We start from the raw sequence: 19,262 nt of genomic DNA, 5'->3' as shown, positions 1-19,262 counted from the left end.
AAGGAGAGGATGAATGGGGCCATTTATTGTGAGATTTTGAGCAACAACCTCCTTCCCTCAGTCAGAGCATTGAAGATGGGTTGTGGCTGGGTCTTCCAACATGACAACGACCCGAAGCACACAGCCAGGATAACCAAGGAGTGGCTCCGTAAGAAGCATATCAAGGTTCTGGAGTGGCCTAGCCAGTCTCCAGACCTAAATCCAATAGAACATCTTTGGAGGGAGCTGAAACTCCGGGTTGCTCAGTGACAGCCCCGAAACCTGACAGATCTAGAGAAGATCTGTGTGGAGGAGTGGGCCAAAATCCCTGTTGCAGTGTGTGCAAACCTGGTCAAGAACTACAGGAAATGTTTGACCTCTGTAATTGAAAACAAAGGCTTCTGTACCAAATATTAACACTGATTTTCTCCGGTGTTTAAATACTTATGTTCAGCATTGCAAGACAAATAAATTCTTTAAAAATCATACAATGGAGTGCGCATGCGCGGCCGCCGGGATCGGATGTCCTGGCACTAGCTCCGCACATCTCCGGCACTAACAGCAGCCCATAAAAGGGCATAGTGCCGCTTCACCCCCAGGGCCCCCCCCGCCTCTCTCCGGATCTCGGGCATCTGCTTATATGCCCGGAAAGACGGCGATGAAGAGCCGTGGAGGCTCCCAGCTGCGGCTCTCTGCGGGGACTGGGAGGTCCAAGATGGCGGCCAGATCGGCCCCTGCGGGTCCTGGTGTCTCCTCTGCCTCTCTTGCAGCAGCACCTCTCCCTCGGAGGGAGAAGATGGGCTCCTCATCCCACGCTGGTCCAGGGAGGACTGCAGCAGCATCATCAGCTGGGGTGAGTGACTCCCTGCAGCCCCCCCAGTCACCCTCCAGCCCTGTGCCACTAGAGTCCCAGGCTTCGACCTGTTCATTGAGCCATGACTCCCCTGCATCCTCGCCCTTGAGCAGCAAAATAGCTGCCATTTTTTCAAGCCAGCATAGCGGTCCTGAGCCCGTGGATGATAGCCCGGCATCCTCGCCAATGATTCCTCCTGACCCGCCTCTATACTCTGGTGATGCGACTTTGATAGCTTGGTTCGCAGATTTGCTGCAACGCGAATTAGACAGAGCTACCTCAAAACTGGCGGCTGATTTAAAGCAGGATTTTCAGGCCTTGGGCCACCGTCTAGACAGTATTGAGGCTAAAGTTGATGCGACAGTCCAAAGTATCTCCCAAAATTCTAACATGATCACCGACTTGCAAGATCGCCTGGAGGAGGCGTATTCTAAAATTGATGACCTGGAGAATCGGGCCAGGCGATACAATTTTCGCATTCAAGGTCTTCCTGAGTCGGTTAAGGAGCTTACTAGCTGCGCACACACCCTCATGCAGTCTGCTATGCCTGCTATTGATGACCTTCACCTTGAGATTGATCGCATTCACCAGGCACTGATCCCCCCCCGGCAAGGGGGGCCTCCTAGAGATATCATCGTCAAGCCTCATTTTTTCCAGGTTAAGGAAGCGGTTATGCGGTTTGGCAGGGAGAATCCGGATATAGAGCTTGCAGGGCACAAGGTACAAATCTTTGCTGATGTCTCGTCGGCCACTATCCAGAGATGGCGATCCCTCAAGCCACTTCTCTCTCACTTGGTTCAAAAGGGCATTAAATATCGTTGGGCCTACCCTTTTCGTCTACAGTTCACTCTTAATGGAAAGTCCTATGGGTTTGCTACATTCCAGGATGGCGAGGAGTTGCTGCTTCAGCTGGGTATTATATCTCGCAGTCCGACGTCCCATTCTCCTACGGGATCGGCTCCTCGACCTCCGCTGCTCCAGCCACTGTAGACTACTCCATCATCTAAGAAGAAGGGGTCCCGGAATCCGCCTGGGAGGATTTCTTGAACTTTTGTGTTCTTTTGGGGACTTTTCGCTGGGATATGTTCGTTGATGGCGGCCTTTCTGTGGCTCTTAGGAGCGTTGGCCGCTGTTGCTGTATTGGTGGGGGGGGATAGGCTGGGGGTGGGACTTGGGGTGTTAATTACATCTGTTTGCTGAATACCATTTTCAGTGGTTTTAATTGCTTTGTTTTTATGTTCAATACGCTGTGCGTTTGATTTATTGTTGATGGGTTGTAATTGCGGTTGGTGCCGGAGAGTGTCTTTGCGCTCTCCCTGATTGGAAGACTCTTCCCCGGGAATGTTTCTCTGGGCAGACCTATTCCACCACAGGGCTATTGCTCTGTATTTCCTGGTACATTGTTTCATTTATTTAATAGTACTGTTTCGTGTACCGCGGTCACTTGGCATTTGGACTTTTGTGTTCCGAATGTTCTCTTTTCTTCTTTCTTTTTTTTTCCGATTTCTTTCTCTTTGTTTTTTTCTGATTTTTTGGGGGGTCAGCTGGCGACATTTAGGGACTTCTAGGGATCTTCATACTTTTAAGGAACAAGGGGTCTTTATTATGCTTAGTTCCATAATTATTTATCATGTCTTCCGTACGGTCCACTAGCAGAGAAATTTGCTTCCTCTCTCACAATGTTCAGGGGTTCAATTCCCCATCCAAACGAATACAGGCCTTTAGCTCATACCACTCCCTTGGGGCGGATATAGTTGCCTTACAGGAGACTCATTTTCCCCCCTCCTTCTCTCCACGTTATATTCATAAAAATTACCCTCTCTGCTTTTTTGCTAATGCTACAGAGAAAAAGCGGGGGGTGGCCCTATGCTTTTCTCGCCGAGTGTCCTTTGTTGAATCTAAAATTATCCGGGACAAGGAGGGGCGATATCTTTTGGTGAAAGGCCACTTGGGAGGAAACCTTATCACTTTTATAATTTATTATACCCCCAATGCCAATCCGGTTGAATTTTTCCAATCTTTGCTAAGCACTCTGGTCGGAGAATTTGAGGGTGACGTTATTCTAGCTGGTGACTCTAATTTAGCATTGGACCAGACTCTGGATCGTTCCCAAACCGCCACGCTTCAGCCTCCTTCTAGACGGAGCCGTAAATTGGCTCAATTTTTATATCGATATGATTTTATTGATGCATGGAGGGAGGCTAATCCTACTTCTCGAGACTACTCCCACTACTCCAGGGCTCATAATAGTTATTCTCGCATTGACCATATTTTTCTTCATACATATTCACTCCCCAAACTTGTCACTGCTAAAATCTTTTCCACGCCCTGGTCTGACCACGACCCAGTTTCTATCACCTTGTCGTCCGAGACTCTTGGTAAGACGGCTTTTCATTGGCGTCTTAATGACTCTATTTTGGGTAATCCCTCTCATTGTCGGGAAATTTCCTCACATCTACAAATGTTTTTTGATTTTAATAAAGCAGAGGACACAAACCCGGCGATTAATTGGGCAGCTCATAAGGCCTCAGTCAGGGGATATATTATTCAACTCTCTTCTCGTTTAAAAAAAGCCCGAAATGACCTACTTGCTACTAAAACTCAGTTGTATACTGACCTGGTTGCTCAACATAAGCAACATTCCAGTTCTGATTTGTTACTTAAACTTGACCAGGCCCGACTGGAACTTAACTTATGTCTTACTACCACTGCGGATAAACAACTTCGTTGGTCTAATCATAAATTCTTTACTTGGAGGGACAGGCCTGGCACCCTGTTGGCACACAAGCTGACTCCTAGACATTCCCAGACGGTCCTCCCCAAGCTCAGACTGGACAACGGTTCGTTATCCCAGGATCCGGGTAAGATCCTCCACAAATTCCAGTCTTTTTACTCTCAGCTTTATAGTTCGCCCACGGGGGGTTGTTCTTCTTTCTCTCTGGAGGCTTTTTTGTAGTCTATCTCATTTCCCCCCCTCCGGGAGGCACATAGGGAGCTAATGGAACAACCTACCTCCTGTGAAGAAGTTGGGAATGCGGTGAAATCCCTGGCCTCTCATAAGGCCCCGGGACCGGATGGTCTTCCCAATACTTATTATAAAGCTTTCCCGGACATTCTGATACCCCATATGGCCCTGTACTTTAATTATTTGCGGGAGGGGGGAGTGGTTCTCCCAGAGGAAAATAAAGCATTCATTAGTGTCATTCCCAAGCCTTTCAAGGATGCCGCTGTGGTCTCCAATTACCGGCCTATTTCTTTAATTAATTGTGATTTAAAGATTCTTACTAAAATTCTGGCCTTACAGCTCCATAACTTCTTGGCTTTATACATTCATGATGACCAATCTGGATTCATAAGTGGTCGACAAACATCGGACCAAATTAGGCGGACTATAGCTTTGCTGTCAGCTGTGCAGTCCAATTGGGATGGATCGTCGCAAAGGGAAATCTTACTACTGTCACTTGATATTCAGAAGGCATTCGACAGTCTGTCCTGGGACTATTTGTTTAGAACGTTGGACAGGTTTGGGTTTGGCCCTTATTTTACGACGCTGTTGCGGGCCCTCTATTCTACCCCGTCAGCTCAAGTTTCCATTCGTGGACATAAATCAGTCCCTTTTTCGATAGAGCGAGGAACTAGACAGGGATGTCCTCTTTCTCCGTTGCTCTTTGCGTTGGCGATGGAACCTCTTGCGATTGCTATTCGCGCTGATTCCTCTATATCGGGTGTTACCTGTGGTCAAAGGGTTCATAAATGCGCCCTATTTGCCGACAATGTTCTTATGTACTTATCTGATCCCCGAACGTCTCTACCTGGTTTCTTCCATCTGTTTCATCGGTTTTCTGAGGTCTCCGGTCTTACGCTCAACTCATCTAAAACTGTTGCTTTAAATATCTCGTTACCCGATTCAGAGGTTCGCTACTGCCGGGAAAACTTTGATTTTCAGTGGGCCCCTGGTTCTCTCCCCTATCTGGGGATTCTTCTTACAAAATCTTTCTCGACGCTATACCAGGCCAACTATCTCCCGCTTTTCAAACGACTTAAAAATGACGTACTAGCCTGGCAGGATCTTTCACTTTCCTGGTTCGGTAGAATTAATTCTATTAAAATTACCTTCCTACCTAGATTATTATACTATTTCAGGACGATACCAATTCTGATTCCCAAACGAGAACTAGTCTTACTACAGGCTGCAGTCTCTAGATTTGTATGGTGGGGAAAGCGCCCTAGGCTGAACAAATCTACCTTATTTTCTTTGAAGAGGCATGGTGGTTTGGGACTCCCTAATCTTTTCGCATACTTTCAGGCGGCCCAAATAGCACAACTATCTTGTACTACGGCCAGGGGATATGTCCCCCAGTGGGTTGGGATTGAGGCTCTTTCGTGCCGTCCATATGCTATTGGTACTCTCATGTGGCTTCCCAATAGATTGCGCCCTCCTATTTTGTGTCCTACTCTATCCTATTCATTGTCAGTGTGGGATAGATGGCGAGCTCGTAAACCTTTCTTCTCTCCGCATACCCCGTTAGCTCCGGTGTTTGGTAATCCTGAGTTTGCCCCGGGTTTGTCTTTTGCGAGGTTCCAATGGTGGATTAATAAGGGGTTGCTACGTATTGGTGATTATTTGGATGGGGTTCGCCCTCGGTCTCTTCATTATTTTGTGAATTTTTGTGGGAAGCCTCGTGGAGAGATATTTCGTTACCATCAAATTCCCTCTTTTATTGATAGCAAACTTAGACTTCTCACAGAACCTTGTGCGCTTACTTCCCTCGAGGTCTCCTGTGGGGCAAGTGCGATGATGCGAGGTCGCTTGTCCATTGTTTATGCTTTGTTGGTTGATCCCCTAACTAAATTATCTTGCATGATTCTATGGGAACGGGATTTAAATAGTTTGTTGGATTTGGATACCTGGCGGACTGCGGCCCATGCCCTATCGAAGATTTCGATTAACACTGATCTTGTTGAATCTAATTACAAAACGTTACTTCGGTGGTATTTGGTTCCTGCTCGCCTAGCCATAATGTATCCTTCCGTTTCATCTGGCTGTTTCCGACGCTGTGGTCAAGAGGGTACCATGTTCCACGTCTGGTGGAAATGTCCAGTCGTGAGTAGGTTCTGGATCCGCATATTTAATTTTCTTTACTGAGTGACAGGAATTAATATCCGTAGATCGCCGGAAGTGGCCTTGTTTAATATACAGTTGCAAGAAAAAGTATGTGAACCCCTTTGGATTACGTGGAGTTTTGCATGAATTGGGCATAAAATGTGCTCTGAACGTCATCTAAGTCACAACAATAGAAGAACACAGTCTGCTGAACATAAAACTACACAAACATTAGATGTTGCTATGGTTTAATTGCACATAACATGTAAACATTCACAGTGCAGGGAGGAAAAAGTATGTGAACCTTTGGACTTAATAACTGGTTGACCCTCCTTTGGCAGCAATAACCTCAACCAAACGTTTCCAGTAGTTGCAGATCAGACCTGCACAACGATCTGGACTAATTTTGGACCACTCCTCTTCACAAAACTGTTTCAGTGTAGCAATATTCTTGGGATGCCTGGTGTGAATCGCTCTCTTAAGGTCATGCCACAGCATTTCATACGGGTTGAGGTCAGGACTCTGACTGGGCCACTCCAGAAGGCGTATCCTGTGCTGTTGCAGCCATTGTTTTGTTGAATTACTTGTATGCTTTGGGTCATTGTCCTGTTGCATCACCCATCCTCTGCGGAGCTTCAGTTGGTGGACAGATGGTCGTACGTTTTCCTGCAAAATGTCTTGATAAACTCTGGAATCCATTTTCCCATCAATGACAACAATCCGTCCAGGCCCTGAGGCAGCAAAGCAGCCTCAAACCATGATGCTTCCTCAGCCATGTTTTACAGTGGGGATGAGGTTTTGATGTTGGTGTGCTGTGCCTTTTTTTCTCCACACAGTGTTGTGTGTTCTTCCCAAACAACTCAATCTTGGTTTCATCTGTCCACAGTATATTTTGCCAGTAGTGCTGTGGAACATCCAGGTGCTCTTTTGCAAACTTCAAACGTGCTGCAATTTTCTTTTTGGACAGCAATGGCTTCCTCCGTGGTGTCCTCCCATGTACTCCATTCTTGTTTAATGTTTTCCTTATTGTAGATGTGTCAACAAAAATGTTAGCATGTGCCAGAGATTTCTGTAGGTCTTTAGCTGACACTCTGGGGTTCTTCTTTACCTCATGCAGCATTCTGCGCTGTGCTCTTGCAGTCATTTTTACAGGACAACCACGGCTAGGGAGAGTAGCAACAGTGCTAAACTTTCTCCATTTGTAGACAGTCTGTCTTATCATGGACACATCAAGGCTTTTGGAGATACTTTTTTAACCCTTTCCAGCTTCATGCAAGTCAACAATTCTTGATCGTAGGTCTTCTGAGAGCTCTTTTCTGCGAGGCATGGTTCACATCAGACAGTGCTTCTTGAAACCAGTAAACCCAAAACAGGTGTGTGTTTTTAAGGGCAAGACAGCTGTCAGCAGCACATCCAATATCTTTACACTGATTGGAGTCAAGGTTGGCTCACTCCTGACTCCAATTAGCTCTGGGAGAAGTCATTAAGCTAGGGCTTCACATACTTTTTCCTCCCTGCACTGTGAATGTTTGCATGTTATGTGCAAATAAACCATGGCAACATCTAATTTTTGTGTAGTATTATGTTCAGCAGACTGTGTTCTTCTATTGCTGTGACTTAGATGACGTTCAGAGCACATTTTATGCCCAATTCATGCAAAACTCCATGTAATCCCAAGGGGTTCACATACTTTTTCTTGCAACTGTACTACCCTCTGATGTTCCCAAAAAATTGATTAAATTAATTTTATATATCATTTTGGCGGCTCGCATTACCATAGCTAGGAGTTGGAAGCAATCCTTGATCCCGCTGGATAGGGTGAAACAAAAACTCAACTGGATAATGGTTAATGATAAACTGACGAGTATCGTCTCTGATGATGTGTCCAGATTTGAGAGGACTTGGGATCCTTGGATTACTTATATTACTGTATCGTGAGTGTCTGGCAGCTGACCCCCCCCTCTTATATTTTTTTTTTCTCTTTTTTCTTTTTGTTTCAATTAAGAGTACTTTCCTTTTCGTCTTTCTCTTCCTCTCTTTTTCTACTATTTGTTGAAACACCTTTTTTCTCTCTGTTATTTTTGGTCCATTTTGACTTAATTTTTGTTTATTGATCTATGAAACCTGTATGTTTTGATGGCAACGACATTTTTTATGTGAATTGTAATGCTATTGTCTGCTAATTTTTTTTTATTTATCTATCAGTGTTATGCTTATGATTCTGAATCTTGTTCCACCTTGTGGGTGGGCCCTTTCTTTTTCTCTTTTATTGTTTGCCATCTTGTTTTACGTTTTACTATGTTTGTTTCTCAATAAAAATATTGAAATATAAAAATCATACAATGTGATTTCCTAAATTTTTTTTTTGAATTCTGTCTCTCAGAGTGGGAATGTACCTACAATGTGAATTTCAGACCCAACCATGATTTCTAAGTGGGAGAACTTGCAAAATCGCAGGGTGTTCAAATACTTCTGTTCCTCACTGTATATATATAGTATATATATATATATATATATATATATATATATTATACATATATACACACACAGACACATACAGTACTGTGCAAACATTTTAGGCAGGTGTGAAAAATGTTGTAAATGAAGAATGCTTTCAGATATAGAAGTGATAATAGTTTATTCGTATTAATTAACAAAATAGAAAGTAAAAGAACAGAAGAGAAATCAAAATCAAATCAATACGTGGCGTGGCTAACTAGGAACTCGGCAGGTAAGTTGTTTCAGACATCTTGAAAAACTAACCACAGATCTTCTGTGGATGTAGGCTGTCTCAAATCTTTCTGATTCTTCATGTAATCCCAGACAGACTCAGTGATGTTGAGACCAGGGCTCTGTTGGGGGCTAAACTATCACTTCCAGGACTCCTTATTCTTCTTTACACTGAAGATAGTTGTTAATGACATTGGCTGTATGTTTGGGGTCATTGTCCTGCTGCAGAATACATTTAGGGCCAATAACATGCCTCCCGGTAGTATGGCATGCTGGATAAGTATGTGCCTGTATTTCTCAGCATTGAAGACACCATTGAGCTTAACCAAATCTCCAACTCCATTTGCAGAAATGCAGCCCCACACTTGCAAGGAACCTCCACCATGCTTCACTGTTGCCTGCAGACACTCATTATTGTACCAGTCTCCAGCCCTAAGGCAAACAAACTGCCCCCTGTTACAGCCAAATATTCCAAATTTGGACTCATCAGTCCAGAGCACCTGCTGCCATTTTCCTGCACCCCAGTTCCTGTTTTAGTTCATAGTTGAGATGCTTAGCCTTGTTTTCACATTGGAGATATTGCTTTTTGGACGTATTCCTTCCATGAAGGCCACTTCTGGCCAGACTTCTCTGGACAGTAGATGGGTGTACCTGGGTCCCACTTGTTTCCGCCAATTCTGTGCATATGGCACTGCTGGACATCTTCCGGTGTGGAAGGGAAGTAAGCATGATGTGTCTTTCATCTGCTGCATTAGGTTTCCTTGGCCGACTACTGTGTCTATGGTCCTCAGCATTGCCTGTTTCTTTGTGCATACTCAAAAGAGCTTGAACAGCACATCTTGAAACCCTAGTCTGCTTTGAAATCTTTGCCTGGGAGACACCTTGCAATATAATTACCTTGGAGGTTAGTTGCTAAAACTGCATGGTGCAAAATCTGGTGCAGCTCTGCATATAAACCAACCAGCTTCCAAGTTTTATTGTCAAAGCTTAACTGAACAAGTTGAGGTTAAAAGTTGAATGGCTGCCATGCACTGGTGCACCAGATTTTGAGTTCAGCAGTTTTAATAAATCTCCCACCTTGTGTCTTGTTGCTGTTCTCAGTCTTGCAATGGTGTATGACCCGTGACATGAAACTGTCTTTCACAAGCTCACCTTAGTAGCAGAGTTTGGCTGTTTCTTATCCTGTTTTAAACCACCTACACATCTGTTTCTGTGTCAATTAAAGACTGTGTTTCAATATACATATGAAATTGATGATCATTAGTACTTGCTTGTATAATTGGTTAATCATACACCTGACTCTAATGCTACAAAATCCCTGACTTTGTTCATGTGTACAAATTGTGCAAGTGTAAGAATTCATTTGAAGCCAAAGGGTAGTCACACCAAATACTGATTTGATTCAGATTTTTCTTCTGATCGCTCACCTTCAGTTTGTAAATTGATAAAAATAAACAACTAAAATATATATTTCTGAAAGCATTCTTACTTTACAGCATTTCTTCACACCTGCCTAAAACATTGGGCACTGCTGTATATATGTATGTAAGTACAATATATTGTATAAGTCATAAAAAGTAAAATGTCCGATGATGAACTTGGCATCTGCTTATAATACCTTATTTTTGTTTTGCAGGTACACTTTTCCTGCATACTCCCCTGAACAAATTAACTTGGATTTGCAAAACGTGTTGAAAAGTGCCTATTTTTTTGGTGGTATTCACTAAGTAATAAAACAAATATACAGTATTAACATGGGTGTTGGATGATTATGCAAGTTGAATATGTAGGACAATATTGAAATGTGTACATTGTAATCAACTCCTAACAATCAGCCGTACTCGGTTTCTTTTTAGAATATTGTTTTTGTCCATAAATGAGTAAACTGATGACTTAACTTAAAAGTGAAGTCATAATATGTAACTAAAAAGTCTTGATGGTGGTGTCTGTATGTCTTTAAGATTTTAAATGAGATGTTGCCACATTCTCATGTAAATCTAAAAGTGATTTAATATGGTTTAAACGTAAAAGAGTTGAGAGTTTCCTCTTGAGACTGGAACACCTGTGATCACCGAGGGTTAACTGGAATTTGGCACACAACCACATGACAGTTGGAGATTTGGAGTCTAGTTACTGCACATGATTAATCAAAGTGGATGCTTATGAACAGAAAATGTCCAGTGGATTTGTAAAGACTTTGTATTTCAAATTAAGGGATTTTAAGGTGTGCTCAGGAAGCTTTTGCATTGTATTTGAAAAATAAAAATGTACCTCCATTTGTTGTCTTGGGAATCCTGTTATTCTTCTGTCGTTGAAGTTGAAGTTTGAAGAGTTCATCTTCTAACTGCTGATTTTCAATTTCAAGTGTAATTAATTTTTCATTCAAATGCCATTTCACATTACCATGTCCCTCTAAAAATGTAAAAAAGGATTATAGCGTTACTAAACCCAGGACCCTGTATCCACTCTATGTGGTCTCCCAGAGTACACACTACATGAAAATGCAATTATTTTAGTAAATATAAACTGATAAATACCTTTTCTCATCAGCAGTTAGAGCAGTCTTGTGACTTCTATCAGTGTTCAGCAGAGCACTGGTAAAGCTTCTAGGAGTTCTTATTGTGCTCTAGGAAATTGCGGAACCCCTGACCTCTGTCTGCACAGTACTGATTGGCCCTGTGATGAGCACATGCACACTCTCAAGAAAAAAAAAACCTCTCTAAAAAACTGAGCATGTGCAGAGTGTCTCCACCCGATATGTCTTATCAGGAGATAAGAGGGGGACACTGGAAGAAGGGGAGGATCAGAGAAGTCAAGATCAAACAGCCTTTTTACACAATGCAGAGCCCTTTAGGTTCCACAGTGCCTATAACAAGCATGCTTTACTGCATATACAGACTGATTTTACTGTTGTGGTTTAAATAACACTTTAACAAATGAACCCAACAAAAATATTAATGTGGTTGGACAAAAATTCAAAGCAAGAAACAAACTGAAAGTGACAATCGATGCAACATTTCCAAATGTCTATAATCACAACAATGATAACTGTCCAAAGAATTCTGCGAGGCAAATATTGTTTTTATGCTATAGATACTCTGAATATCGAACCATAAATAATCTTTCTATTACATACAGGTGGTTAATACCTCTGAAATAAACAGCACACATGATTCATTAAAAAAGAAGTTTGACAAAAAAACAGAATCAGCTGGATAACAACGTATACACATTTATTTGATAAAAACATATGCACTTTAAAACAGATGGGCTCTCACATTCTGATGTAAGCAACTGAACAACTGTCATAGACATCATATAACACAGCTGTGTTCCAGTAACCCAATATCCTGAATATAATGGACCTAATAATTAAATCTAATGCATATGGTCTTATTCTACAAAGTGGTGGAGTTCATAGTTGTCTATTTACAAATAGTCCAATGAACAAATATATTTTACCAGGATCAGTGAATATATTATTATGCAAGCCAGCACAGTGCTGGTAGGTTTAGCATGTCTGCAAATCTTAGAAAACTAACATGTAACATTATACAATCAAGTGCATGATTAGTTGAATTAATTCAACACTTTGTATGCCAGCACATGTGTATAAAGCATTGAACGTAAGTTAATACCATGACATTCACTTGGTAAATAGGAATATTCACCAGAAGTTTTACATACTATTGCTCCTGTAAAAGGCAAGTGTGAGATAAATCACTCATAGGTGTATATAGCATAAGTTATGTGAATCTACAAAGTATGCAAAGGTCTATCCAATTTGATACAAGACAGTTCAATAGGCCTCTGTCTTAATTGTATACAATAGTCCAACCAACTCATTTATTAACAAAACTAGATACAAATCAGAGCCATCATGAATTGGAACTGATATAGAAAATGGGGAACCACGTAGGTAGGGGAGATTGGATGTGTGAGAATCACAATGAATTGTTGAATCCAAACAATCTAAATCATGTTGGACTCTTGCGTACTAGCACAGTGTCACAGGAAGTTGAGTCCAGCTCACATAGATTTCATCAAAAGTTTGAAGGCCATCAAGCAAATGGAAACTCACTGGCAGTAGCTGTGTCTCATAAGATATGGCAACATGTGAGATGTGTAAATGCTGGAAAAAATATTGAGATCTCACCCAGTTCATAGGATTCTCAACCTCCTAGTGTTGTGGTCTCAAAGGACATGGCCCATGCAAAGGTCCAAAATCCATGAATGAGTATGTGTCAGGGGCTCTTAAACATTTTGCATTAGGTTTCATTGTTGCACCCACTTTATCCAGGATATTGTGTTACTGGAGCACAGCTATGTTAAGCTGGCCATAGATGGATTGAATCTCAGCTGCTTCAGCAGGGACTGGCTGAGATTCGATCCATCTATGGGCAGGCTAGTTGTACCCGAGTCAATCCATCAATCAACTTAGGCATAACCAACCTGTCTGATTTCTTACATGTGATTACTGGTGGCAGCTATAGCTGCTAGCTGTAATCTTTGTGTTCTGCTGACCGGGAAGGCTCCCCATCGGCAGAATACAGTAGTGCTGCGGAATGGATTCCCCCATCAGACTGAGTTGATGGGGAAATTGAGAGACTTTCCTTTCTTCACCCCTAGTGGAAAGAAAGAAATTGCATAATCTATGGGCTGCTTAATTTGATGCCTATGGCAATTGTTCAGTTACAATTCACAACTGTCAGACTGTCCGTGAAGAGGCTGTGTTGCACCCATTGTTTTGGATTGTGGACATGTAGGTAAATGCTGAGGGAGGATGAGCAACAGAAATTTCTATTACTGAGATGTAAAATAATATTCTTACTTTATTAAAATAGCCAGCTATTTGAGTCTTAAATCATGAATTGATCAAGCACAAAGCCTGTACCGCCTATTATTGCTTCACCAGCAGGTGTGTTAAAAAATCAGCTAACAAAAAAGAGAATGGAATAAACTATTACAGTACAGAAATGTCAAATGACTATTGTTCAGTTAGTTTATTATTTCTTATGATCCTTAGATTAAGACAGAACACATGATAGGAATTCTTAACAAAGGCTTCTTACCTTGTAGAAATTCTATGCTAATGATGGCTGGCCTAACTAAATGCATGAACAATTAACTGTCAAATTATTGTTAATCTATTGTGTAAGTCTTATATTCACGTATAATACATTGTCCCAAAAATAATGTGAAATGTTTTACTATGCACTTTTTGTAATAGAAAAGGAATGTAACCTACTTTTAGTTTTCTTCTGTATTGATTGGGCATGTTTTTCTTTTTGTTCTATAAGTTGTGCTTCAGTCAAAAGGTCTTGTAAATGCGCCAAGATCATCTGATCATTTCCTCCATTTTGCAGATAAGTCATGCGCAATGCACTGTGTTTGTGGGAACAAGTGATTATGACATAAAACATAACGGTCAAGGCAAATAAAAGAAAAAAAAACATATTTCAAGCATTACAAGCCAAAGTCTGGAAAGTGATCACACAGGATTCAGTATGCCAAAACTGTTGGGGATGAAAAAAGCTGTGAAAGAAAATAAAGCAAAAATCAAACCAAACCAAAGTTTTTTTTTTTCTAATGTTGGATAGAGGGGTAAGGTTTAAGTCTGTGAGGTTTTTTTTTGCTGACTGTGAGTCACAGTTTACTTGTGTGCACCAAGCCTCTTGGAAGATTTTTCTCTTGATCAGCCGGAGGTACAAGTACTAATGAATGTATGCTGATGGTGGATAAATCTCTCCACTGCCACAATGCAAAAGCGCTGCAGAAGGGATTCCTCCATCCACACTGAATGGGTGGATGGAAGAATCGAGTATTTTTTTTATATTCAACTCACTGGTTGAACAAAAAAAAAAAAATGACTTGTGTATGGCCAGCCTTATGCAGGCCATAGATGGGTCGTTTATCGTCCGAACGAAAAATCAGCCGATATTCACACCGTTAGTGAGCCAATGGCGATTTTCATGGTTCTTCTCGTTTCTTTTTATCAGTCATGCTGGAAAATCTATGGAAAACATCCATTTTAAGTAAGCATTGGTGACAGCATTGGTGGCAGCAACGACCGAATTTTCGTTTATCGGCCGACAATTCGGCCGATAAACATCCTGTCTATGGCCTGCATTACTCTTTAAAAAGCATGTCGGTAGATAAGAAAGTAATTGTTCACGTGGTTGTTTTATTTCTATTGACAGCCCAAGCTCAAGCAGTGTGACTCCAAGTACATGTCTGTGTACCAACTAAAAATGATTTTGAACCAACCATACTAATACTGCAAGTTAGAGAAATGGAGAAAACAGCTTATAAAACGGCCTGCAGTGACCCAATTACTATGTTGGCCCGGGGCTACTAATGTGGTTGTCATTTCAAAATTAAAAGGCTGCTATGGGTAGTATGAAAGTCATACACTGTCTCTTCAATTAGTACTTTCATGCTTGCAAATATTATTTTTTCTGTTTTTGGATCTTGCTTGCATGAAAATTAAAGGATCCTAAACTTTGGTTAGGTACACATCAATAGTTAATTCAGTCATCCTATATAGACACAGTAGTCTGCAGCTACTACAGGTCGATACCTAAGCCACAAGAAGCCATGCAGTGCAAGTCATGTAAAATGATACTTCTTTATTAAATCTCAAGGTTAAAGCACATAAAAAACTCCCCCCCCCCCCCCCCCATTATGCAGGATATAGTTTGTAGAGTATCATGTATAATTGAATATTTGTCACATGCATCCATCAATAAAGAGAATAGTAACATACAGTATATTGCATCAATAAAATGCTGTAAACTGTCCCACAATAGAAGCATCAAGTAATAGTTGAACAGATGATGAATAAGTAGAGTTCACTCCCGCTGTCAAAAAGTAAAAGTCAGCAGCTACAAAAACTGTAGCTGCTGACTTTTACAAAACAGCCACTTACCTGTCCCTCGGTCCCGCGGTGTGTCCCCTGCAGCCCATTTCTCCGGCCGTCCTGTATTCCAGGAGGCCAGTGAGCCACTCTGAAACATAAAACCTGGGGCAGTGACTTTGGCACCAGCTTAAAATGAAACATAGGCAAGGTTTAAAAGATAAAGAGGCTGCATACCCAGTGAGTGATTAAATCAGTTGCTGAAAGTGAAAGTGAAAATTGAGGGTTTAATATCACTTGAAAGCTGCTCATGGCGTTATGAAGTTCAATGTAGCCTTTTAAAACTGACAGTACAAAACAAACAAATGAAAACAAAAAAAAACAGTGTGGGTTCCCCCTAAAATGCCACTCAGACCCATATTATTATTATTATACAAGATTTATATAGCGCCAACAGTTTGCTCAGCGCTTTACATATTCAAGCATGTGGCCTGGTTGGCCAGGAAAGTATAGACAGCAAGCATTTTCACCCCCCTTCCTTCACCAGACCAGCCTACATGACCTTCAACATACCTTGAAAGAGTAAAGAAGGGTGGCAAAACCCTCCATTGCTAGGCAACTTGCCCCAGTTTTGAGGGACAATTGTCTTTTCCACACATTTTTCTCCCCAAAACATATCTAGGGGTTTGTGTGTGGGGGGAGAGAGGTGGACTTATGGAAATCTTGAAGCCCTCTTTGAAATAATAGCAATGAGTACAGGGGAAAAAGTGTCTGCGGCAGCGAACAATATGACTTCCCTTCCTGTACCATACCAGGCTACATTAGTACATCATTCTCAAAAAAAATGAAAAGTAGAAAATAAATATATGAACATTGCAGAAAAGTAATTTAATGGCTAAAAAAAAATGTTAATAATGTCCCCTGATATATATCCATCATCAATCATGTCATTTAGCAATGTAAATCCATATCAAACATTGTCTGGCAATGTTTACCAGCCATCACAAAGACCCATCTTCTAATGATTTCTCCATACAGGACTCCCTTCACTAAATGACAGTTCCCTGGTGTTGCTGTAATGTAAACACAGGTCTGGGAAGTGTTGTCTTTGACTCCATATAAGGTTATGAACAAATATGGTCAACTACATCATTCAGGATCTCTGGTTATCTGTTTACATTACCACACCAAACAGGGATCTGTCATTTATTGACAGTAGTATGGTGGGGAAACACACCCATAAAACGGGTTGTCATGGTGGTGGGAATCATCATGTGGTGGGGGATCATCAAGATTGATGAAGAATTTACATGGAAGGATCAATTTTTTCTTTCTGTAATGGTATTTAAGGGTTTTACCATGGTGTCTATGTGTTCTAATTTTTGGGGAATGAGTAATAAGTGGTACAAGTACCCCTATACATATTTCCATGGGGAGGAGTGGATATCTGGGGGCTCTCCTATTTTAAATGGGCTTCCTGATTCCTAAAATTCCCCCTCACATACCCTCACATCATTTTGGGGGAAATGTGGGGAAAAGGCCCTTGTCCCTCAAAGCTGGGACAAGGTGCCCTTGCAAAGAGGGGAAAGCCTTGCTGCCCTCTCTTAAAGTTACCCTCCAATGTTGAAAGGCACGTGGCCTAGGCTGGTACAGGAAGGTGGGGGGGGGGGTTTGTGGAGATGCACATTTGCTCTTTCATCATCATGGATAATGATCTGCTTGGGATATTGAGGAGAACTATAAGCCTTTTTTAGGAGAAAAGGTTTCCTTGATAAAATCTAAACCCAAGATCAGAAATATAATACTCTTCAGCTTTTTTCTCCCTTTATATTCACCTGTAATCCTTCAGTAAAACAATTCCTAGCCTAAGTTCACAAAGCTCACCCACTGTACAGTATATATGGAGAAGTGTTGTCACCCAAGACAGAACCACAGAACACCCCCTTTCCTCTTCATAAAGTAGCAGTGTTTCAGTTACAAAGATAGTTGAGAACTGTGCAGCACAGGCAGAATTCTGCAGCGAATTATCAGCTCCAAAGATTTCTGGAAGGATTATCAGGTATTTATGTATTTATTGAACAGATATTACAAATACCTTTCAAAGGTATATTTAACAGACCAAAAGGGATTACGTATGAGATGTTCAATGCTACAGTAATAAGAATCTTGGTTTAGGGAGCCAATACTCTGTGTGAGTTTCTGACTCTGGAGTCATTAAAAGAGCCCCAGAGCATCATGCTTTCTCCTCCATATCTGACGACTGGTGAACCACTGAAGAGCCACTTAGAAACATCAAAACCCTACTTGATGAACTGGAGATTCCAAATTTTGATTCATCGGTTCATAAGATCTTATATTAGTCTTCAGCAGTCCACTGGAGCAGATTTTTATTTTTCTTATTTTGCCATTTTATCAATGACTTTTTAGCAGCCACTCAACTTATCAAACAAGCAATTTAAAGTCTTCACAACTCAAAGAGAGACCTGTACCATACCAGGCTACATTAGTACCCCTTATTACTCATTCTAAATTTTGATTCATCGGTTCATAAGATCTTATATTAGTCTTACTTTGACCACTGGTAAAGTGACACTAAACTTTGGTTTAACTTAACTCTGTTAAAAAAATCTATACAAGTAAATATTTTTACTTCTTCAAATTCCTTTCTTTTGCTGCTGTGATCCGACTTCCTACTAGAAGGTGGCTACATTAATTCTCCACGGTCTGACTGTATGTAGGAATATAGCCAACATGCACTGCTCGTTCCAAACAAATAGAACGGAGAGGGAAAAAGGAGAAGCTTGAGAGCTTACTGAGCATGTTACAAGGGGGCAGAAACAAAATTTGTGAAAAATAGATTACAGGGCCATTAAATAGTGGATGTGCATGGAATATTTTTGGAGAATAACTATTTTGTTTAGTGTCCCTTTAAGCTGTGCTTGAAGTTATTGTCCTGTGAAGTTCCTACGATGCAAACTGTTGACTTTTAGAAACTCGTCTTCTGATTCCATTGTGGCTTTGGGTCTGTCAGACCTGTTTTTGAATTTCCTCTAGTTTCCTTTTCAGTGCATTTTTATGATATAGGAAGCTGCAAACATTGGCACTTTGCCTTTCTTTAAAAATTCTCTTTAATTTGAAAATTTCACACCATTATGAGAGCAATATAATATTTCCTGTAGTGCAATACTGTTCAAAAAATACTTCAAAGGTTGTAGTAGTGCAGCTTGTTTCAACATTGCTTTTATATAGACAGGGTTTGCAAATCAGAAAGGTTGGGATGATTGTAGTAGTTGCTTGCATCAGCTTTCAGGTTTTAATTTCCTTTTACTGCTGCAGAAAATCTGTAATATATCAACCCAGTATTTTCTCTCTTCCCAGTTCACCATACCTTTGTACCAAGTCAGGTTATCCAGTGGAACTTGAACTGCTTAAATTTCAATAAAACCTGGAAAAAACTGCGCTTTTCCTAAAATTTTTACTAGTTGCATATGTTTAATTTATTCATACGCTTATAATATTCATTAGTGTAATGTGGCAATCTTGTATATTATTAACCACTTGCCACCCACCGTATATTCAATATACAGCCTCAGAGCAACTTTCTAGTTCTGGGAGGGCATCCCTGGATGTCCTCCCATGTGTGCGCTTCCCACTTGGGGCGCGCATTCGGAGCTCTCTGTGACCACTGTATGCCTTGAACATAGCAGATCCCAGATTGAGGTAAAGGGCCAATCACAGCG

At 41.2% G+C, this 19,262-nt stretch overlaps 1 protein-coding gene across 1 annotated transcript in view; it reads right to left on the bottom strand.

Moving 5' to 3' along the window:
- Window positions 1-19,262, bottom strand: part of LOC149467975 (coiled-coil domain-containing protein 17-like) — a 97,045-nt gene that overhangs the window by 27,081 nt on the left and 50,702 nt on the right. Inside the window, exons 6-7 of the mRNA XM_089670872.1 lie at window positions 13,915-14,051; window positions 10,938-11,078 (exon numbers count right to left, since the gene is read on the bottom strand). Of these exons, the coding sequence (XP_089526998.1) occupies window positions 10,938-11,078; window positions 13,915-14,051 (278 nt within the window). The remainder of the gene's footprint in view (window positions 1-10,937; window positions 11,079-13,914; window positions 14,052-19,262) is intronic.

This window comes from Staurois parvus, unplaced genomic scaffold (assembly GCF_062004578.1).
Source record: "Staurois parvus isolate SC_StPar_1 unplaced genomic scaffold, SC_StPar_1.0 ptg000096l, whole genome shotgun sequence".
Lineage (NCBI taxonomy): Eukaryota > Metazoa > Chordata > Amphibia > Anura > Ranidae > Staurois > Staurois parvus.
The sequence above is the reverse complement of the archived record's forward strand: the minus strand, read 5'-3'. Positions and strand labels throughout refer to the sequence as shown.